The 24,957-nt window shown below is 31.1% G+C and overlaps 2 protein-coding genes across 4 annotated transcripts in view; both read right to left on the bottom strand.

The window, feature by feature from the left end:
• Window positions 1-6,075, bottom strand: part of LOC111625563 (selenocysteine lyase-like) — a 51,475-nt gene extending 45,400 nt beyond the window's left edge. For all 3 annotated transcript variants that reach the window (XR_002756748.1, XR_002756747.1, XM_023368727.1), the window contains exons 1-2: window positions 5,992-6,075; window positions 921-1,030 (exon numbers count right to left, since the gene is read on the bottom strand). Coding sequence is in view for 1 of the 3 variants with exons in the window: in XM_023368727.1 (XP_023224495.1) it covers window positions 921-1,030; window positions 5,992-6,011 (130 nt within the window). In the remaining 2 variants the exon portion in view is untranslated. The remainder of the gene's footprint in view (window positions 1-920; window positions 1,031-5,991) is intronic.
• Window positions 6,076-9,090: 3,015 nt separating this feature from the next.
• LOC111625562 (tyrosine-protein kinase PR2-like) overlaps window positions 9,091-24,957 on the bottom strand; it is a 39,141-nt gene continuing 23,274 nt past the window's right edge. The window contains exons 9-17 of the mRNA XM_023368725.1: window positions 24,769-24,884; window positions 21,967-22,134; window positions 17,987-18,126; window positions 12,998-13,126; window positions 12,026-12,342; window positions 10,750-11,954; window positions 10,520-10,678; window positions 10,360-10,429; window positions 9,091-10,279 (exon numbers count right to left, since the gene is read on the bottom strand). Coding sequence (XP_023224493.1) covers window positions 10,061-10,279; window positions 10,360-10,429; window positions 10,520-10,678; window positions 10,750-11,954; window positions 12,026-12,342; window positions 12,998-13,126; window positions 17,987-18,126; window positions 21,967-22,134; window positions 24,769-24,884 — 2,523 coding nt within the window. The 3' untranslated portion in view covers window positions 9,091-10,060. The remainder of the gene's footprint in view (window positions 10,280-10,359; window positions 10,430-10,519; window positions 10,679-10,749; window positions 11,955-12,025; window positions 12,343-12,997; window positions 13,127-17,986; window positions 18,127-21,966; window positions 22,135-24,768; window positions 24,885-24,957) is intronic.

Below are 24,957 nucleotides of genomic sequence, written 5' to 3'. Positions count from 1 at the left end.
GAATGGAGGACGGTCGAGCACCGCCATCTGGCAATTCTAGACGGTCGATAATGGCATTGGTTACGTCTAGCATGGCGAGTAAAAGATCGGTTTAAACTTCTTCATTTTTTTGTGTTTGGGGTTAAAATAATGACCTATTTTATTAAAATAATGATTATTTAAGCATTTACGAATAATATTGTAAAGAAACAGATGATTTTAATCCATAAATTATTTAATTATTCAATTTTTAGCAAGTGATGTGAAGTGTCTATAGAATTTACATATATTTGCCTTCATAATAGCTTATCTTAAGGTAGGTTTGTTCTTCCATGGCATCTCCTACCATCAACAGTGTAATACGTTTGTAAATTTTCTAAAAATTAATTTTTCGAGCTGCTTTCAAATTTACATAAGCCACTACTTCCCTCAACAAAAGTATGAGATAGTCCTATCATCCGATCATACAGTAGGAGACACCATGCTAATTAAAAATAATTATTTAGTGTTATTAAACATCCTATAAATACTTTAAAATAGTTTAATTTGTTTATTTACCTTTGCTGGTAACCCTCAATGTTAAATGTATCCGCCATTTTTTCAACAAATTTCCTGCGAGTCAATTCACTGAGTCGCATGATGTTGTGAACATGCGCTGCAACGATTTTTTCTCAGAGTTAAAATGTAAACAGTGTACTTCTGCCTGCCATGTACAAGTAACGTTCGAACTTGTGCCGCAACCTCTCTAATAATTCACATTAACAACTGATAAAAAATACCTATGCTCAAAATGAAATAAAAACAAAAAACTCTAAACACTTTTGTATACATCAACAAACTTTTCTTCATATCAAAATATGATAATGCGTGTTATGTAGGCAAATGTAATTTTCTACGTAGTAATTTGATGTGGACATTTAAATATTATAAATAACTATTACCTGCAACATATTTACTACTTGGATTACCCCAGGCATTTTTTAAAGTGTCGGCGATTGCTTCTACGACTTCTGGTGCTACAGGTGTTGTGGCATTGTAATCCAAATATATCCTAAAAAATAGATACAAGTTAAACTGTAAAGAGAACATAAAAATTGTAAATTAATTTAAATCATAACTATGGAATCAGTGCACGAATGCTTTGACTCTGACTCCTTAGTTTATGGAATTTATACACAGATTCCTTTATACTGTATACCAATATAGAATATAAATAAATATACTAATTATATACTTTTTACATATCGACCGAATGCATACAACATATCAGAATATTCTAAATTAATTTTTTAAATATTAAATTTAGTACAAATGGCAAATTAATCACCTACTTTCGGCTTAATTACTTTATATCTACACATTTAATTGACCAAGTTATGGCGTGACGAATCCAGTGTTTAAATGGCAATCAAAATGATAATGCCAGATTCATCAAGCAATAATCATAGAAAATAAAGTAAAAAAAAAAAAGAAAAATTATATTCACCAACAATTTATTTATTGATTGTCTTTGGGTTTACACATTCTATAAATTTAACAAATAAACTTCATTGTTCAATTCAGCACAAAGAAATTAGTGTGTTTTATATGTGAGGTTACAGACAAGGTCCAAATCCCATACTAATTTTGTTCAAAAGCTTTCCACTAGAAAAAGGAATTTCGAAGATAAACACAATGCAAAGATTAAAAAAAATAATAGATGTAAGTCTCAGATGAACTGAGTTCACGTGTTGGACTAGAAAGACAAACTTTGGCTTTGGTGCTCGTAAATATGATGAAATTACAGCAAACTCAAATGGGTATAAGATATTTCGATCAATGAAAAAATATTGCAAGATGTCTAATAGAAATATTTGACAAAGGAGAAAACAAAAAACTTATAGAAATACAAGCAAAGTTCCAAGGTTTGTTTAAACATCCTGTCGTCTGAGATTGAGATGCAGTGTTGAGTTAAAATTGTGGTTTTACCTTTCTCGTACTCCAATTGGGTCTAGTTCTACTTGGAGACAAAGAAGCAACCAATTGGGGAGGAAAGAAAAGGATTTGGGACCGATTCAATATAAGCCCACATCTCAAGGTCATAGCACTTTTTCTCTGACTGTTCTTCCTTAACTACTCTTCACTGATCGTTCATCCTTAACCGCATTTAACCAATTCCACAACTTCCAGTCAACTTCACAGATTCACTTCAATGCTCGACTTCATAGTTTGGAAACTCGGGAGCCAATCACAGTAAGCATATGCAAGAATAAAGTGCAAGAATAAATGTATTAAATGTATACGCAAGAATAAACATATTAAATGACCCCTTCACCTGCCTTGTCAGCAACATCATCCTGAGCCTAATTCCATCTGATCATCATACAGGACTTACAGACTATTAACCCAAAACCCAAGGACGTCTTTGTGGGACAATCAATAGGAGTAAAAGAATAAAAATTAAATACATAAGCGACAACGTTTTGTAACAATAAACAGGAATTTGTAAAGATGTCTAGAGTCTGAATTCATCAGCACCCACACATGTGGTTTATACTTACAAACCCTTCTTAGGTTCGGTTTCCTGGCAAACTCGATATCACACGTAGACAACAAACACTGTACACCCTTACATTTAGAATATTTAACTATTCAGTACTATTAAAACTGGAAAATGAACACATCTACAACATTTAACTGAGTAAGATTTTTGTTTTTATCTCTGTTTCTCAAAGTAGATGCTACTGCTTCCAAGTACACCGGTGATACAAGACTCAAGACGTATACCAGAATGTAAGGGGCAGTAGTCTGAGAAGTTTAGAAAACACTGGGCTGTATGATCAGAACAATGATATTTATTTTTCTTATTGAAATAAAACAGTATTGTGTAACATAAATCACCTTTTAGATGAACTTTTAGGAGAAAGTTTAATGCGATTTTTTAAGTGTTTTATAAAGCAGATTCTTAAGTTCTTTGCAGAAGTAAATGTTTGACGCTATTGTTAAATATTTATCATCCGTCCTTCAATTAATAGCTGTAATAAAACAAGGAGAAATTTCAATTGTATCCGTCCTCGAAGACAATTAATACACAATGCAAAAAATAGGTCAGACGTTTAATTAACATCGTATGTTCTAAATTACATAACAACTATTCATCTCAACTCTCTTTTTAAATAAATAAATTTTCTTTGCTACAAAAGCTTATTTAGAACATTTTTAGCATCACATCCCTTGAAGAATTTGAATAGAAACAAATTATAAATGCAGAACAGAGCACATCCTCTTGAGTTTTTGGTTTTACAATTACTTAAAGTTTGTATCAAATAATTAATAAATCAAATAATTATCATTGCTTTCTTGCTTTATTTGATTAAATTAAGTTGTTTAAGACGCATATGTAAAAAACTATTAAAGTAAACAAACAAATAAAGAAAAGATAACCATTAGTGAATGCATTTCTTCTCTTATGTCTAATTGGCAGGAGTGCATCTGGGAAGTAGGCACAGCGTGTGTTCCAAGTGTCAAATAAGGTCGCCGAGAGGAGATAATATGCAATTTGGATTATTTAGGACATTATTTTAAAAATAAATTATAAGGGATAATTTAATGGAGTCAGGTAAGGGAACATTGAGAGTAAAAAAGGTGCAATAGGGAAGATGGAGTAGTGTGATGCGGACTGACTTATCACGTCATCAATATCTCAAATCTTCAGAATGAACAGGGGAGACAAGATTTTTATTTTTCCCTAGTGAGAGAGACTACTCGCACCTCTGTAATTGGGATGTGTCAATATATATTAAATATTTAAATAATTTCTCATTATGATAACTATGAAACAATAGAAAACTAATGTAACTTTAGTAACAAAGCATGATATAGTTATCATTTTAATAACAGTATTATATTAACTCTCTGTTAGGTACTGTACTTAGATTACATAATGTCATCCATCACTATTGTTTTATGTATTTTTTTTCTGTTGAGGCTATTTATCAATAATTCTCTCTCACAGCAGCTATTAACAAGTCAATGACCTATCTTTTGACACTACTTTTAATCATTCATATCCTGCTGAACACTGTTGGCACCAATGTATTATTAGGCATCCATAGAACTATTCATAGAGGAAAGTATAAAGAAGCAAGATTTTGTAGAAAATGTGACCTTGGAACTAAAATCCCGAGATGATCTCTTATCCCAAACATTCCATCTGAAATATGGCGGTCAAGAATTTTTATTAGGAGTTAGAAAACTTCAAAATACTTTCTGACGAGACTGTGTCTCGTCTCTAAACTCGCGCCGCCGTCAATGGCTGGACACCTTAGAGGTATGAAGGAGTACATGTCAGGAGTTGCAATTTGGCACAAAGTATTTGGTGCCCAAATCATGCGCACATAAAAAAAACCAGATTTGTAGGTAGTCAGGGGACCGAGAACCGAGTCAAAATAAAATACAAAATGGTGAGACTGTTTCTACAAACAGGCGCAAGTGTTGCTTGCCCTCTCTGAGATAGTCTCGTCCCAAAAATGGATTCGCTGTTTTACTTGTTTAAAAATTCTTTCTGTCCTATTGGTACTAAGATGTCTCTTTTTTGCAAGCTCATTATGGGTTCGACCAGACCCGCATCTTGCTTGATAATAAAATTTATATTATGTATATGGAATCAAACTACTGTATTGAATGTTATTTAAATTTTTCATTCTTCAGGCACTAACAGGTTCTCTTATCATGCCCAACACAAATTTAGCTAAACTCGAGGTGACTGGTTGATAAAAGACAAGGCTTGTTGTATCTGATTTTTTTTTTTAATTTAAATTTTAATCTCTCTCTTTATGGGTATCTAGAAGGGCCTTTTAATCGCATCTACCACGGACTCAACAGGACAAGAGCGGGATGTGACAAGGGATAAGGACCAACACATCCGGGACCGACCGCAAGCGAAAAATTTCCAGAATCCGCATCCGGATTCGATTCCAAGCCCAGAAAGCATCTGGACCACTGGCCAGATCCGGATCGAGCCCGTCCATTTTAAGTTTCGAGGAACCTACCAAAGCTCAAATCCGGGATACCCAGTGCAGCGGGCCAATGCCTTTACCTAACAGTCAATGTGGGAAAGGTGCCAACTAGACCCCGGTCTCCCAGAGCATCAATCTTAGAAATCTTCACAGATAAGTTTACAATGGCTTTGGCTACATAACGAGAGACAAGCCTAACATATCGGGTCAACCTATCAAAAGACTCTTGGTGTCCACAGAGGGGGGAAGACTCAGAGAGATAATACCCTTGAGTTTTAAATAAATCCAACTTCTCATTCTTCCTAATGGTAAAATAATAAGTCTTCACACTTTTAATTAAAGAGAATAATTTTTTACAACTGTAAACTTCAACTGTAATACACTAAAAATAATGGACTATTTTTATAATGTGATAAATCATACAATCGTGATAAATTAACTCTCATATTAAAAAAAATATTTTTAAAATAAGATAAAAAAAAAATTTTTGAGTTGCATAAAACTGACGACAGAGGACGCGTTTCTATTTTCCGTCTAACATGGCGTCTGCAATTAATGAAGTCACATGCCTTTTTATTCGTTTCGCTTATCACTTAATTTAAACAAATTTTCTTTTTTCCTCGTTTTAAGAGTTTCCAAGCGTCTATCCCGAGATACGAATCAATTATATAAACATATATTCATAATCTGATAATATATTAACGTGTAAACAGATAGCATGCTGTTTATATTAAGGAAATTGATTAAAAAATATATTTATGCGTATTAAATTAAATGGCGAAACGATGATTAATAATGAATTGACATATACTTTTCGTTTTCACATTTTAATTCAGCCGAGTCAGTCACGTGTTCGAGGTTTACATTGAACTGGTGAGGAAGACGGAAATCCCAATTTTCTCACACAATACGTAATTGAAACGAATTGCTATAGAAATCACCTTTTCGAGCGCGGTTTTTTTTATAAACAGTTTACCTATTAATTTAATAATAGAAAATGAAATTATATACGTACGGATCTTCCTTTGTTGACATGCTTTCTTACCAGTGACGCAACTTGGTTTTTGCCGGCACTTTAAATGTGCGATGATGATGATATCGCCCCCTGTCGTCTTTACAATAAACTATTTTTTTTAATTTTTTAAAAATTTATTTCTAAGTTAGTACAGTATAAAAAAGTTTTTATATTCACGTTTCATAGTGATTATTTTATACAAGTAATTTAAATCTCGAAGACGCATTTGAAACGGTTGGTTTACTTATCCCGCTTTACTAGGTAACCAGCCGTGTATTTTGGCTTTACTGTATTTCCGATGTAAAGTCATCAGCGGCCGGATGGCCGAGCGGTCAAGGTTACAGCCTACCACTCTGGGGGACCCGAGATCGCATCCGGACGAGTCAAATAAACCCCAGGAATCCCTCACCACCCGGCTGCCCCATTGTGGGCCTGGCCGAACCCATAATGAGCTTGAAAAAATAGGCCCTCTTAGTGTCCACAGGGTGGAAAAAGTTTAAAAAAATGTAAAGTCATCAGTGAAAGTATTTGCTTATAAACACTACGCAAAGAATATTTAAAAAAAATAAATTTAATAAAATATATTAAAAATTTAATATTACGTGATTAATTTTAAAAACTGTATTCTGTAACTACATTTTTAAAAGTAAAAAAATATTCGAATTATTTCATTGAATTACTTTTATATTAGGTGCCTTCTATAAAAATAAATTAATTAAATTGTTTTTTATTACAAAAACATTTTAATACATTAACGCCATCTGTCGACGAATTAATGTAATTACATAATTTAAATTTGAATGTCGCAGAATGTATAGCAGACGACGAAAATGCACCATGCCTGATGTAAGGTCAAGCATATGAAGGTTAAATTACGTAATAAAAATGATTTTGCAGTAGAAAAAACAAATAGTATACAAACTATAAATGCGATATTAGTCGAATTCATTTCCTACTTTATATTATTTTAAATTGCGTAATAATCAGATTTTTTAGCTTCAAATTATACAGTCTGTTCGATTGGTTGAGATAATGTATAATACATTATTACGCCAGTTTGACGTCATCGCCTCAACTTTTCAATGAGAAATTCCAAAGAATGACGCGAAGTTTACGTAACAACCGCGCAATATCTCAACCAATCCGACAGACCTATATTCTTTCCCGCAATATTAACGGAGACGATGTTCATTATTCTACATACGCGAAGGAAAATAGTTCCGTGTTCGTTACGATGTACTGTACAATTTAATAGGGGCGTCTATTAAATTAACAGTAATAAGTCCTTGTATTGAGATAAAATCATCCCTCCCGAAGGAAAGATAAAACCATTTAAAATTACCCCCGGGGCATTTAGACAGTTTAGTATATTGAGGCATAGGGAAGACAAGTAAATTACTACTGTATTTCTGTAATATGAAAATGGACGAGTTATGAAGGCTGTCTGTGTTGTTTATGTGAATTTACCATCCGTAAACCTTTGTTTTGGTGTACAAGGTGGACGTAAATAAAGTTCCCGCATTCAGAACACACTTTACCGGAAAATACACAAAATATAACAATGTAAAGCCTTTATTTGTAAGCCTCTACAGAAGGACAATAGAGCACACATTAAGAAGGGTGCAAACAATGTGTGCATCATTGTTCGAGTGTAAAATTTGAAGGCGACAGTGTTTTATTTTTGCTTCCGGTGCCATAAATGTCATTGTTTTTACTGCCTTGTATGAGTATTGTCTAACGTTACACTATCTGGAACCTGTGACCTGTGCTCTACGTGTATATATAGTATATCGCTTGACAAACATTTTCGAGCGATCCGTTCGCTCTTCTTCAGGTCGAGTATTGTCTAAAGTAACTCATTAAAATGTCACTTTAATATTGTTATTTATCATGTTTTATATCCTGCTATTGGTTAGAATGTTGTCCGAAAAGGTAAACTGTAGAAGTTCACTGATAATTTCAGATAGAAACAAGCATCAGATGTTCCAGAACAATACAACCTATCAATTTAAACAATAATTTAACTAGCATTTCGGTTAGAATGTATGATATCAGTTTTAATGTAACAGCTCAAGTTAATTTTGCAATTTGGTATAGAAGTAATGCTATCATTACCCAATGTTTACATTATTTCTAGACTAAATTTCAAAATTAATTAATTTACAGCTTATAAATAACTTTGAAGAATTCCAGTAACGTTTAGTTATTAAATATGAGTTTATACTATTGAATTACACAGAGTTGTGATAATTGGGTCATAATAAACACATTAGTAGTGTGAAGTTCAAATTCTATTACAGTGGGTGAGGTAAGTGGAGTTTCATTGGTTAATTTTGTCGCTTGACAAAAGTGAAAATGACAGTTCTTGAAATTGACTCTGCTTGCAACCGTGGCAATGCATTGACTTTATCTGAAAATGTACCCGTATTGCTTAGTCTGTACACTAGTGATACATTTTTAGGTAATGTCGAACAACACTTAAAATGTATCAGCAGGAATTGATTGGAAAAGAAATAAGATGGCTAAGTTGAGGGTGGAAAGACCGTGTAAAAGCCGACAACCCAAAAGAAAGGTCTGGTTTGATGGGATACAGTAATATGCCACACGGGTAATGTGCTAAGGGTGGATGTCTCCCAGGGACTTTCTACGGGAATAGGGCCACCATCTAGGTGAGGGACAGGTGATGGAAAACTGGAAAACTTAATGTACGGCCTGCCTGTTGGCCGGACGCAAACCCAACTACCAGTGTTTGGTGGTGCACTGATGGGCTCTGAAAGAAAGAAGAGCACCAGGGGGAATAAAATGGTTGATAATAAATAGGTTATTTGTGTATGGCACTGCAACATGTGGGCGATCTGCTGAGAGGGGGAAACTCCCGAGAAGACTTTCTAAGAGAAACTGACCCCCAAGTTATTTAGGTGTAAGAAACATGAAGAAAACCCAGAGAACTCCACATTGACAAGGTGAGAACCAACTACCAGAATTTGGATGTTTTATCCACTTGACTGCCGGTGGGCGATAGTAATCTCTCGTATAGGATATAGGAAAAGCTGAAGAGTAAGAAGCAAACATAGTTATGCTATATTAAATGAAACAATATTAGAAAAAGGGTAATTTATTCGTATAAACAATCCTATCTACAAAAAAGTTTTGTTATAAAACAAATCCCAGTATTAAAAAATACCACATTAGTTATAAAATTTGTACTAATGCTATATACACATGTTAATCACACTGGCATGGTTAAGGCACTTATTCCATATATACATTCAGATGTTATCTACATTTTCATTCACAGAGTATAAAATTTAATGCTTTACACATTAAATCATTAAACTAGAAATTTCCAAATCACACATCGAAAGAAAAACAAAATTTCTTGCCTTTTTTTTCTACAAGAGTATACAAACTTTTCTACAAAACATACACATTTACATTAATACAGACTATGAATTAAATAAGGAATAATACTTAATAAAGTTAACTGATCCCAATATCTGCGACACATAAATATGTATATACACATAAACTATATATTACAAAAGACAAAAAAATAAATGTGCAAGCGACAATGTTAATTTTGATCGTGGAATCTTAAGTCGAGGTACTTTCCGAATGGAACCATTGGCAGTCGTAGTACACAAACTTTTGGCACAACACTCGATAAAAACAGTCGCAAGAGTTTCTAGTGTCATTACAAAAGTAAAAATGCAAATGAGTCGATGACAAAAAAACAATTTCACATTAAAAGAAACTGAAACGTCAACAGTAACAAAGAAATTAACTTCAAAATATTATGGCAGAAACTTGTTTGCGTACTTTTGTCGGAAATTAAATATACTTTGCATTTGCATAAACCGTTGGGAATACGTCAAGGCACTTAATATGTATGTTTACAAAACTTTTGTAACATTAAAATATTGTCCAGTTAAAAAAACACAAAAATCAACGAAATAAATATCAATAATTTGTTTGCGCTTTTTAAAAAGTTAGTAATTTTTGTGTGGTTTGCAAAGTGCAAACGAACACTATTTAATATGTTCGGTTAATGCGAATTCATTCGTCGTTCCTAGACTTCTGTCGTGTCTTCGATACTACCGTGCGTAGCCAGAATGCAAGAAACTGCCTGCTGTACGTTCCAGTCGCATTGAAGTAGTATGTTTTTGCTATTTTCTATATTAATATTGTAGGTATTTAAAATACGGAGCAAACGGGCAAGTTTGATGGCGTTATGAATGTTCCAATCGGTATCGTTTAGTGCAAAGAGGCAATCTTCAGGAGTTATTGACTATAAATAACAATATTTTAAAAATTACAGAGAATATTTTTTGTAATTTTTAGTCAATTGAAAATTAAAGCTTTACTTACTTCTTTCGCGAGTACTTTTTGCATTATTCGTACTTCATCCGAATCTATTCCTCTAGCTCGACCTTGAGTTCTATTCGGTAGTAGGAAATAACGTTATTATTTAGGAAATTTTTGATTAAAAAAAAAAAAAAAAAAGGAAACCGCTCTTTTCTAAATTTACCTTTTAGAATTTGGTTTATCCATAGCAAATTCTAAGAGATCTTCGCAACTAACGTGATCGCTACTATTGTAAATAGGTGGAGAAGGTGCACTCTCTTCTGGAATATCGTCCAAACTATCGACTACTGCTTGAATTTGACTCTCAAAAGAGTCATTCAAACTGAAAAGTTGTTATTATTTTTACTATTTACCAATGTATTCTTTTATAAAATTAAAAAACAGTAGAATTACCTGCAAGTTCTTGCTGGTTTGGGAGGAGGAATGCAATTTTCTGTCGGAAATGTAGTTTGTAATCCGTCAAAAGTGTCGACTTTTTGAATATTTTCGTCGTCATTCATTACTTTATTTTCTGATGGAACTGGCTGACCTAAAGATCCATGCAAACCCAATTCAATATTAGTTGAATGTTTAACAGTTACAATCTCACTGATATCGTTACTTGCTGGAATAACTAGCGGATATTTACGTTGATGACATTTTAAAACCGGCGGTGGTCTTGTTCTATCTCGAGGTGGAAGAGGAAGAGGATTCTGGTAACATTCATTGCTGTCTTCATTATTATTGTTATCATTATTATTGCAACTATCCTGTGACGTAGCATTCAGAGAACTAGATTTTGACTGATAAATTTTTGTTGCTTCCATTTCGTTCCTTTCATTGTCATTATTGACATCCGAGAAACGTTCGTTTGACATCAAAACAGGGTTTGCCGAATGAGTATTTTCAATTTCGCGATGAGTATTAGCGGCATGTTTTGTACTACGTTTATTACCTCGAACTTTCGGTCGAACAGGCCCACCCATCCGTAACATTCTAAGTGGATTTGAATTCAATGCATCGTGCTCAGAATCCACTGTATCTATTCCACTCTGTAAATTGTTACGATGTCCATACAGATTAGAATTTTGATATGAAGAATTATGCGAAGGAACAGGGTGAGATAAGCTTCGTTCTAATCCTTGCCCTTTGTCAACTAAACTATTATAAGCCTCTTTAGCTTCCTTACTAATAATATCATTGATATCAAGTATGGATTCTGCCTCTTCACTGAAATTTCTTCTTTCAGGTTTCGGGCTTGTTTTGAATTTAAAAGAGAACTTTCGTTTTGTCGGCGAAGTCGGAGTTTTGGGGCTTTCTAACGCAACATCTGAATCAGATTTATATTCAAGTTCCAACATACTTTTGCTGGCAAGTTCTTTAGCCATTGCGATAGCTGAATCTAACGTATGCTGATCTGTAGCAGATATGGGCTTTACCATAATCTGTTTCTTTCTACTGCCTTCTCTTCCAATTAGTTTTGATGTAATTTCTTTTATTTCATTCTTTACATTGTTGTTATTTTCTGCAGAATGTTGTTCATCAACTTCCGTATCTTGTTTGTTTGACGCCAATGCCTTAAACACCTCATCCATTAAAGATGGCCCAAAATCTAACATCTGTTAAATAAAATATTTTAAATTATTATGCATTTGCAATTGACTAAATAGTTTTAAATTTATTTTCTTACCTCAAATCGAGGACTTTCGACTGATGCGACTAGTTCCTCGTCACTTATTTCGTGATATTCATGATCGGGACCATGCTTCAAAGAATCGCCATGTTTATGCTTCTTCTTTGTATCTTTATTGATAACTTCTTCGTCTTTACTCTTAAAATTCATGCACGAATCAAAATTTTTATTATACGTTTCCGTTCTCTCTCTTCTAGTCGGAAGAAGTATTTCCGGTTCGTAATTAGGTGGCGGTGGTTTACAGACAAATGTTTCATTTTTAACTAAAGGACACTCGTCTTTAATCATTTCTTGTTTTACATCTGTCCATACTTCTAAAACAGAAATTTTAACACACACATATAAGTTGATTCATATATATATATTTTATATGGGTTATTCAAATGAAACAGACTGGACCATAGCATGAGTACGGTATTACAGTATTATAGCATAATGACAAAGTTGTGTTAGCTGCTGTAGGAGATCATCTCTTGGATTCAGACAAGTGTCTAAACATGACACAAGTTCATGTATACCTTCCGCATAGAAAGAGGAAGGTCGTGGATAAACCATTCAGTAACAGCTGCTTGGCACAGAATCTGAGAAACTATAAAGGGCCCAAAAACATAACGTGCAAGGCAACTTCCATGTTTATTGAGTTGTAAGGCGGCTGCCACATCCCAAGTTCTGCAGCATCTGCCTTACAACCCCTATTTAAAGTTACTCAGTGTTTGCAGATTCCAATCTGATCCAAATCCAGGCAGCTGCAATTAAATGGTTCATCCAGCAGCTTTCCTCCTCCTATGCAGAGGGTATAGTTCACACATGTCTGAATGCAGAAGGCGATTTCCTATAACAGCTAATCCTATTTTGTCATTATGCCATACATACTATAATCTTGCTATAGTGACAGTAACACTATGTTTTATAGGATCCAGTTTACCCATTTCATTTGAACGACTGTTATATATTAAATCACAAAAATACCTGTTGGTAATCCATTTCTATTATCTGTTATTGAATTTGATTTATTTAACAGAGGAGTTCGATCTGAGATTTCCGAAGTGTTTCTAGACAAACAAGTAGTACTCTGCTCTTTATCTTCATGAGGTTTATCTGTAATAAATTTCATTTTTATTAATGTTTTTAATTAAAAATCTAACTTTATAATCCTAAAATATAAGAATACACATAGGAAATATAATATAATAAAAATAATAATATAACAAATAAAAACAGGGCATTCTTAAATCCTGCCTCCCAATTGTTTGTAGATGAGGCGCTTTCTCTTTTTAAATTGGTAGTTTGCATCGACGGGTATTCTTTAGACAAGTTCAAACATCTAGTCAACCGGGTCAAAGGCATGTTATTTCCACCATCAACTTTGTATTGTAAGATGGAAATGGTTTTTGTAACACCAACCATTCCATATCCGGGTTCCCCTTCATTACGTACTTGTCGAGTTTTCAAGAAATTTGGCTATATTTTGCCACTAGTGCCCCAACCCACCTTACATAGGATACTTTGTAATGATAGAAGGTTCCGTTCAGGTTCTCTCTCTCGAATTCAAATGTTTTGTTCTCTATGAATGATTCTGCCCGAAGAGGACAGTTATATACTGTCGAAAGCACTCACAAAATAAATTATTTTTATGTAACATAAACAGACCTTTATACATTATCTTTTTCTAGTGGAGTTATACTTTGATTTTTACAAATCGTGTTTCTTCCTTTACCTTGAATTCTAACAAATATTAATTTATAAGAAAATAAAACAATTTACAAGCATCATTACAGTTTTTCACACAATGCATTTTATGTTATAAATACATCCATTATAACTTTATGCGTAACATACCAGTATAAGAATAAGAAAAATTTCACATTAGAAGTTTATTTTATAAAATTGTGGAACCAAATCGTATTTGACTCTTCGTCGACATCAATGCATCGTCATTGTTACACTCGCCCACATAAGAATGTGCTTGGTGTTTGTCAGCCATGTTTTCGCTTTAGTACTTTGCATTTAGTTATCATCTCTTAATTATTTAATTGTTAATGCAACGGCATAATCTTCAATATCTCCAGGAGAAAACAAAATGAGAGCTTCGATGTTTGTTATATTTTTACATGTCAGGTTCGGATGCACAAATGCCATCTAATGTTACGTGTTTATAATTATAATGTCCGGTAAATATAATGTAAAATACGCTGCACACAAACTGTTATTTTCATTAATAATAATTTAGATGATAAACTAATTCTGAATTTTTGTCTTATTTGATTGATTTTAATTCTAAATATTTTGATTTTTCAAACTTAACATTACTTAAGAGTAATAATTAACTATACAAGCATATTTGCAATGCCATTACTATTTTTAGGCAAATCACACACCTTTTTTGTGTTAGACAAGTTAATAATTTACAAAAGAACTTAATGTTAGTTACAAGAAAGCAATGTTTAATGGATTTTATCATAATTTTATTATCATCGTAACATAAATATCAATTTATATGGCAGCTTCAATTTATTCATATTTTAAAATTTTTACATTTTACAAATCACTATTTTAAATTGTGAAATTAATAATTCAATATTGTAAAGTTCAAAATAGAATATATATATGATAGAAATTTTTATCTGTTATGAGATTTAGAAAAGCTGGAAAAAAAATTTCCTTTTTTGCTTGAGGAAAGCCATTCAGTTCCTCCGAATGTGATAGAGTGTGAGAGACATCCTCTTGAACTATCTGTAGGACCACGTGACTTCTGTCGTACGTCAGAAGCTTAGAGAGCTATCTCTAATAATTCTATTGAATGGAATTTTATATATAAAGGTGAGAGATCACCTTCAAATGCACTCTTGTTCTTGCTAAGACATTCTTGTTAATATGCTCTTGCCAATGCTTTAGCCAATGCTCTCATCCCTGTCCCAGTTCTCTACTTTGGCTCGTTTCCAAGAACTCGCAACTCTCCATGTAAAATGTTCATGTACTAGGGTAATATACCATATTTACTCAAAATAAGATGATCTCGCATATAGAACGAGGTGTGACTTTAAAGATTAAAATAAAGAAAATTAGATTTATTAATACAATTCTAAGTTTATTTTTGTTTAATCACACATAAAATATTATCAAATACACATGTTAAGACAAACATGGTTGCTTGCCTTAATATGTGATGAATGGAAAACAAAACCAAAACATTATAATGTGCATGATGGAAAAAGTTTATTTTTAATGATTCAGAATGTGCTAATATTCATTAAAAATAACAATTTAACAAATATGAAATAACTATATTNTGTGATGAATGGAAAACAAAACCAAAACATTATAATGTGCATGATGGAAAAAGTTTATTTTTAATGATTCAGAATGTGCTAATATTCATTAAAAATAACAATTTAACAAATATGAAATAACTATATTTATAATTATTGCTAAGTTACCTGTATTTCATTAATGACTATAAATAACGAGAAACTATTTTCTGCAAACGAATGAGATGCAATGTGGTTTTTAATTGATAGACGTAGGATTAAACCAGTAAAGTGGGGTGTGTTTTAATTTGTTTACAGTAGGCACAAACTTACGATAAATAGACTGTAGATCTACACATGGTTCACAGAAATTATTGAAAAAACACAAAGAATCCTTTGCTTGCACATATAGGACAACCTAGGTTTTTGAAGCAGTGAAAAATGAACGAAAACCTGGTCTTATACGCGAGTAAATATGGTAATTTTATTATGTAAACTCTCTCTCTCGTCAGGAAAGATTTAATGGGTTAGGATTCGAACTTCTCTCATACTTGAATTTCTACACTGCAATTGGTGTTTTATTCTATCATGGTTTTATTTTCAATTTCCATCTAATAACTATAGTTTTTGTTTAAATAAATATATAGATATATCCCGATTGTTGTTTAACTGATTAATGCCAAACTCCATGGGCCCATGTAATCCATGTAATTCACATATCCCACTTTATTTTATTAATTAAACTAAACCCTCCTAAAATTCTAGTTAATTTTAATACATCATCTTTTTCCACTTGGAAGATAATAAATTTAATCGCAAGTTAGGATGAGAGATAAATTATCCTAACTGGTGTCAGGACTCTTGAGGAAAGATTTCACAGATCTTTCTTCATTTCATTTCATCCTGTATGTAGAAATGAATTCCTCGCTTCTCGCAGTTACTTATTACTCTTAACAGATTATAGACAGAAAGCTTATAATGCATTAACATTACTTGTTAATGCATTATAAACTTTATTTTGTTGTATTAGTAATAAATGTAGTAGTTTAACCATCTCTCTCTAGTGCATATTTAAATTTTAATTAATTAAAAATTCCTTTCAATATAATCTGAGAGATAATCTAGAAATTTAGTGTTATGTTCAATTTGCAACAACAAATAAACAAACTGTAAACTCATTGAAATGTAAGTGGCCAGAGGGATAGATTAACCCGTGCTGTATTTTTATTGCATCACAAAAATATAATCAACCATTTTGGCTTAATTTTTATAAAAATAAAATTTATGAACGGAGCTTATATGCATTTATGCTCCTTTTATAAATATATGCACTTCTCAATACTCCAGGATTCAGCCATTCAAGAACTACATAAACTGAACAAAATAGTCGTCAAATATACTTAATTCACTAAGTAATTTTAGCCGCTAACTGCGAAAAAAGATGTATGTTAAGGCAAGAACTTTAACAGACTTTTGGTGTTTTTATTTTTAATTATATATACTAAAAATATTTACTAATATGTTATTTAATACCCATTTATCTATTTCTAATTATAAGATGCTGATAATTTTAAATGTTTTTCCTACTTCCTGTAATTTTAAATTTGTCTTAGATGCATTTAATAAACATTACAGAATCATATTTGTGAAATTCATAGTAAGTACTTGTATGAAAAGTTATTTTCTTTGATGTCAATCGTTCAAATCTTTTTAAAGTTATTATTATATTATAATATACATTTTATTATAACATAACACCAAATGATTTTACAGATAAAATAAGTGATTTTATATATAAAGTGCATTTAAAAATTGTTTTGATTTTTCAACAATTTCTGGAAGTTGGTACATCTGTAAAATACAGGGTGTCCCATGTAAAACTGGCTCTGCTTGTGGAAACAATATAGCTGAATTTAGGCAAAGGAACTCATTAGAAACTTAGTTTTAACATTATTTAAACATAGAGAAAATTACAGAAGATGTAGAGAGTAGTGTCCTTGTGCTTCTATGTATCTTTGACTATGAGTAGCAAAGTACAGATTAATCTTACATAAAATATTGATACTGATAACTTTAATGCTTCTGCAAACACATCCCTTCAGTTTATGTATCATTCTGGGATTGGTTTCATACATTTTCCTTTTTAAATATCCTCCTTTAAAGTTCACATCACTAATGTTTCATCATCTGAATTGAGCTAATTTTAAACTGGGACACACCGTATAATCTAACTGACTTGTTTTCCCATAAAAATATTTTGTATTCATATGCTAACCAAATGGAAGAGCTTAAAATATGTATAAAACTTGAAATGATTTAGTCAGGACTATTTCTTTACAATTACCCGACTTTTTGTGTGTCGCCTGTCTTAAGATTTCACTTCAAATTTGTTACAGTAAATGCTTCAACTATTTTTATTATTATTAAATAACAACTTTGGATAGGTCTAAACATAATTTTTATACAGTTCAAGAAATAAATCACGCAGCTCAATGTAAACTTTGATTACTGGAATTTATTATTTTATTTTATTAAAATAAAATAATAAATTCCAGTATGCAAAGTTTACATTGAGCTGCATGATTTATTTCTTTATTGAAGCCATTCAAATTCTTCTATGTATTCCCTATTAACTAATTTATGTACTTTTAAATATTTATAATTCATTCTTACAGTAGATTAATAATTAAAAAAACAAAGAAAAACTTACAAGGTGCAACAACTTGTCTTGGTAATTGTTGATACTTGTCGCCAAGAAACGAAACGTCGCCAAAAAATGCACCGTCCAATCCTACGTGTCCCGTATGCCTTAAATCTCCTTGCGGTCGCGATATCATTTCCGGACATAATCTGAAAATAAAATTACATCCAGTTGAATATTTGATTACAATCTCTTTAAAGAACCATAATATCTAAGAATTATTATAGAAGATTATAGAAGTAAAAATTTCTAGATTTTCTAAAATATTTTTGTTGTATATATTTACCTTTGATACAAAATAATAAAGTGCTACTAGATCTTTTCTGGCTTATTTTGTTAAATTAGAAATTAAATTTCTAGCATTAAAAAATAATCAGAAAAATCAGCAGTGTCCGATTTGATTTATAATTTCTATTTTTTTTAATGAAAATATATATTAAACAAATACACTTTAATATACAGGTATGCATTAATTCTCTTAGATTTTACTTTATAAAATTTTAAACTACAGGGTCTTCCAAAATAGATGCTATGATTTTAAATTACTGTAATTATGTTTATTATCTGAGAAGCATGCAACATATACCAATTGATACCTCTCCCATTTGCACTCAAATGTCTCGCTGTCTACTGCCTCTAGGAAGTACCGTAAACAAAAATGGCAACTCGGCAATAGAGAAAGCATTTTATGTTCTGCAGTTCACAAAATCGGAAAACATTACCGTGTAACGTGAGTAATCTGCAGGAACTGTAGAACTGTGGCTGCTGTGGAAGAGTGGCAATGGTTATACCATAACAAGCACAAGAGGAATTTGAGTATCAGTTGAATGTGACATAAGGTGTGTGCATCCAGAAGTTGTAATGGGCAAACGTTAAACCTGGACGGTTTTCCAATGTTAACGTAAATTACAACATTCTTGAATAATAACTTCTATAATTACAATAATTTAAAATAGCAGCGTTCTTTTGGAAGACCTTGTACTTAATTACTACTTCCAATTGTGTTTAGCACAGTCAGTCTTTGACTATGATCTCTTGATTGTGACATTCATATTTAGACAGCAAAACTAATAATATATTATAAAAATATTTATTTTCAGACGTATCCTGTAATGACATCTAAACTGAGGTATCCTCCATTACAGAGAATTCAGCAGGTCATTTGCCAGGACCTCGCATTTCATTTAATAATTTAAAGTTCTTTCTTATTTAAATCGTTGCATAAAGATAGCAGTAATTTAATTCCTTCCTTTCTATTATAAAAATATTTATTTTCCCAGGCATCTAACAGCAAGTTATAATACTTAGATTTTTCGAAATATTTTAAATATTTTGACGAACCTTTCGAAGGAAATATTCGTATAAAATTACCGCAACGTGATAATTCGTCTTCACTTTGTATTAAAATTTTAATATCATCAACGGATAATCTATTTAAAATTGTTGACTGTGTCCAATAACCAAGTTCGTGTCGAGTTTGCTTTACTTTTTCTTCTTGTTTCAAATTGCTGGTATATATATCATTATCAAAGCAACAGAATTTAGTATTCGTGATATTACATTTTGCCAAAAGTTCTTGTTGTTGCTTTACTGAAATTTCTAGACTTGGAATGTGTAGGCCAACGGTATTAAGAACATCTTTAATTAAAGAACATTTAATAAATTTATCTAATTCGGAATTAGAATGAAGACTCGGAGATATATTTACTTCCAACAGCCAAGGTTTTAAGTTAGAATCTAATAAAATATCGAATCCAAAGAGTTCATAACAGGAATATCTATTTTTCGTGTATGATCTTACCAGAGTANCAATTAAGGCATACCTTGAGTACGGCTGTTATTAAGGTTGTACTGTACAAAATTGATTATACCTTTTACTTATAAAACAGTCTTACAAAATCCTTGGTCTAAAATATACCTTAGACAACAATTATCAAATTGGTATACAATTGATTATGCTTTTTACTCATAAATCTGTTTTACTAAATCCTGGATTTAGTAAAACAGAATTATGAGTAAAAAGTTTAAATGTTTTAGTTGACTGAAGAGGGGCTTAAGAGCTCGAAACGTGTAATTTTTTCCACACGTATCAACTAAATAAAGATGAGAAAATCCGCCAAGTGTCTTAATTTTTAGCACTATATTTTGTCAGAAGCATAAACAAATAGCAAAGCACGGTTTCATATCATCAAAATTAAAATTGTTGTTAAATGTAATATTGTAATGGGCAATGAACACACGATAATGTAATAACTAATAAACTTATTCGTGTTTAACTGTAACTCAGGTTTGAATCATTATTGCCTAAAAAGCGAACACGAAACTAATTTTCTGCAGGACCATTTGGTATGAGATTATTATAAAATTGTGATATTGGAATAAGGTTAAAGTGAATTAATAATAAATAAATAAAAAGTCAATTCCACACAAAGATTTCAATGTCCTTCAGTAAATTTTTGGTATCTTCGAATGTATTGATTTCATAAGTGTTTCTGCAAATCTGTGTTAATAACATCTTTTGATTAATATGGCTGGTAAAAAAAGTAAAAAATATGCACATATATGCACTAAAGGATAAAAAATAAGTTTTCTTTGGCTTAAACGAAATTGTCGGCATTACGCAACCAAGTGTGGGCACTTGCGAGAAATCCACAAAAATTGATTAGAAATATTCTTAGTTACACTTTTTATCAATTTTTGAGCTTCCCACAAGTCTCCAAAGCTTTTATTTTTAATATTGCATTACACCAAAAATACAGTAAAAGCCAAAGAATATTTCTTTTTTACTTTTCAGTGCATTTATGTGAATTAAAAGCATTTGTTTAGAACGTTTTTTATTTTCTACTTTTTCATTTTATATAAGTAACACTAAATTATCAAAATTCTTCTTCTTTTAGCATTTAATTGGAAAATGGGTGAAAAGTTACAAGATTTTATATAGAGACTAGAAAGAGACAAGGACCTACGTGTAGCACCATTTCTTATCAAATTTTAATTCTTTGCTAATTGCTAAAATTGTTTGCAAATTCTAAAAAAAAAAAAAACAAATATATGTATTGTCATCAGGAATACATATGTATGCAAAGTTTCGACTACATCAGAAATTGGAAAGTGGGTGAAATGTGAGTTACTTTATCTGCACAGATAAACAATGTTAATAAAGTGTACAATAATTCATCATCTGATTACAATATACATATGTACAGTACATAAGCAGTATTAAATAAGTTTATTATTGTTATTATTATTATAATAATGAATTAGCCATATTAAAACCTTATTAAAATCTAGGAAAATAGTTTGTTTATTACTGCAAATTGAACTTGGTTTATATGTAATTATTATTATTATAATTATTAGCTGCTTAATGACAGTTTGCACATGAAATGGAGAGCTGAAAAATTTGTAGCTGCAAGTACTTTTTCCTATATTTAGATACTTTTTTTCTTACGTAAATATTTTCTTGTGTTAAAACTTTTACATTTAGACTATACTGTATAATGTTTTTCTAAATACGTTCTATTTGTTTGCTTAATGACACATTTCTTGAAACATACCCCTATTATTAAGTCGAGGATTATCTGTATTATTTCTTTTATGCTCGACTTAACCAAATTGACTTATGTTAGGATCACAGAATCAAACTTGGTCATAACTTGGACTGTCTATGATTTTATGATTATTATTATACATTTATAATCAATTTTATACTAATAATTTTATTAAATTTGTACCCTGAAATCGTGATCATTGTAAAGCATTTGCTACAAAAATTTATTAGGGATTTTTGTAAATATATTTCCTTATTTATCATAATAATAATTTGATACTTTTCAAATATAATCACCTATATTAAGTTATTAATTTACATTTCTAAACTAAATTTTTCCTTTATTTATGATGCTACAATTCATACATTTATTTGCACATAATAAAAATAACCTACATATAAAATTGGTGACTTTGTACTATTAAAGAAATCGACTTACCTTCTTCTACTGGCATAAATACTAATTTTACCGTCTGCCCTCGTAAAACTTGGACGATTCGTCGGCAAATTTTGTCCTAAATAAGCTACGGTATTAGCTGGATTAAACAGTCCAGTTTTGCCATTATTGAGGATTCCTTTCCATAACTGAGGGTTCTCTGCATTAGGTCTATATTCAAATTAAAATATATTAAATTTTTAACTGCATAATTATAAAAAAAAATTATGTAAGTGAACTGTTAAATGTGAGGAAAACAACAAATTATGTACTGTATTTATATAACAAACAACAACATGATTTATTTGTATCACTAAACAATCTACCAGATTATCTATCAGACTATTTTTAGGCTAGTAAATAAACAAACAGATCAGTTTGGTTAGAGATAGGTGGTTATGTCCCCTTCTCACGGTAAATTTAATAATTAGAAATAAATTAATTTTAATTTAAAATATTCTGGAAGTGAGTCAGAATCTTGCTCTGGACTGATTTTTTTTTCTTCCAAAATATTTAAATTAAAATACTAAATTACAAAACCGAACTTAGGCAGTTTTTAAAATAGAATTTAAGTTTAATAAGATGAATTACCATTTTCAAGAATCTTCAATTACCCGACAGTGGTAATTATCTATAACATCACAGTTAACAGATTCTAAATTAAAGCATATATAAAGTACACATACATAATGTAAATCAATGCACTGTCTCCTTGTATTCAATATAGTAAATTAGCTACAGCAGAATATAATTAATTAGTTTTTAATAAAAAATAGACATGGCTTTTAAAAGAATTCATGCCAACGTCCTCAATGCAAATTTTTCCGAATTCTTTATTTAATTGCAGGAAACTATGGATTGGGTTTTAGTATCGGTAATCCGTCAATACTTTGTAAATTTAGTCGATTCGAGTATCGTATTTGTCTATTCCCAATGTAAACAGACAACACCTCTTTCGAATGACAAAGACCAAGCAGACGAATATGTTATCCAATGTATTTTATTAAAATTCTTAAGGATTTTAATAAAATATATTGAACGATATCCTTGTTGGCAAATAAGATATTACTAAATTTACAAAGTATTGACGAATTAATCGATTTTTAAATTCCTACTTTAGTTGTGGCAATGTATGAGGCACATATTTGAATTTATTATATAAATTTGAATGCAACTTCCAACATTAATATATAATAATAATAATAATAATAATCAGGAAAATCACTTAAAAATAAAACAAATTAGACAACTGATGACTTATGTAAAGTGATCATTTAAAAACTAAAAGTTATTTATATATGTATTTATTTTATATATATATAAACAATTTTTTTTGTTTTCTGAAACCGTTTTACATTTTATTGAGTGTTGAACACAAGATTGTGTTATTAATTAAACACTTGGCTTTTTTCACATCTTTATTCAGTTGATACGGGAACTTCTACATGTTTCGGGCACTTAGCCCTTCATCAGTCAACATTAAACATGCTATGTACGTAAGGACAGATATACACCACCAAAAGTTCACTTTCTTCCAACTAGAAGAATAAGTTGACTGCATCAACTTTATAAAATCTACATACATTGTTAAATAGATGCAATATATTTAACATCTTCTTAACATAATAAAAATAATACATCAGACACGTAAAAGAAGAGTAAATGCGATACTGAATGAAAGGAACACGACAGACACAACGCATGTGCAATAGAAACATCGTTCGAATTTTTCTTTTTAAAAAATTGCGTGACGGTGTTCAAAAATAAGGAATCCAACCATTTTACCTGAAGAAGGACACGGAAGGTGTTCGGAAAACGTTTGTTTTTACAAAATTATTTATTTTTGTATTTCTACACACCGGTTAGAGGCACGAGTAAGTACATTTTTGTTTATTATACACTCCGGCATGCACGAAGAAGTTATACTTATCAAAGTTGATTTGGGTTTGGCTATTTTTGGCAATTCGAATAATTGTGCAAATTCCGACTGTCACAAATACTTGAAAATGCAAATTAGCATCAACAGCAACCAAGCTCAATATTGTGTGATGGACCAACAAGAAACAGAATATTAAAAAAATATAGTATAGTAGATTAGGAGAAGTTCCTCCGACTCTGTGATGTACCAAAATAGAAAGTTGAAAGAATTCAGCCAAGTATATTCATAGACTTTGATAAGAAGATGTTAAATATATTGCGTCTATTTAACAATGTACGTAGATTTTATAAAGTTGATGCAGTCAACTTATTCTTCTAGTTGGAAGAAAGTGAACTTTTGGCGTATACGTGTCCTTGCGTACATAGCATGTTTAATGTTGACTGGTGAGGGGCTAAGTGCCCGAAACGTGTAGAAGTACCCGTATCAACTGAATAAAGATGGGAAAAAAGCCAAGTGTTTAATTAATAACACAATCTTGTGTTCAACACTGTACATAAACAGTTAATTGAATTATTAGAAAAAAATAGATTGACAGATTGACTGATAGATATGAATAGATTATTTTTTAATCAGCTTATCTATGAATGAATATTGGCTGCACTATAAATTAGAAGTGATAACCAATACCAATTCAATACATTGGTGTATTGGAATTAGTTTGTTTTACAAACCGATGTTGCAATCTCTCTTCTTTTTTCAACAGTCACTACATATATATATTAATACATAAAACAAGAAGTATCAATTTCTAAAACAAACTGACAGATCAGGAATATTCTGATATGTCAATACATGGGTGTCAGTTATAATCATTACTATAAATTACGTTAAAAAAGTTTTAAACAATGGAAAAATTAAATAATTACTTCTTATCTAAAACAGTGATAACATCTCCAACTTTATAACTCAACCAGTCTTTAAGTTTCAGACTTGTTGGGAAACCAATGTAATCCTTCACAGCTTGAACTTGTTCTGGTTTGCACTATATTAAATATTTAATAAATAATTAAATAACCGACAATAATAATAATAGATTATACATAAAGAAATATAAA

The sequence above is a fragment of the Centruroides sculpturatus genome, unplaced genomic scaffold, assembly GCF_000671375.1.
Source record: "Centruroides sculpturatus isolate CEXI.00-Female unplaced genomic scaffold, Cexi_2.0 scaffold389, whole genome shotgun sequence".
NCBI classification, from domain to species: Eukaryota; Metazoa; Arthropoda; class Arachnida; order Scorpiones; family Buthidae; genus Centruroides; species Centruroides sculpturatus.
Note: the sequence above shows the minus strand (reverse complement) of the source record. Positions and strands in the feature narration are given on the sequence as shown.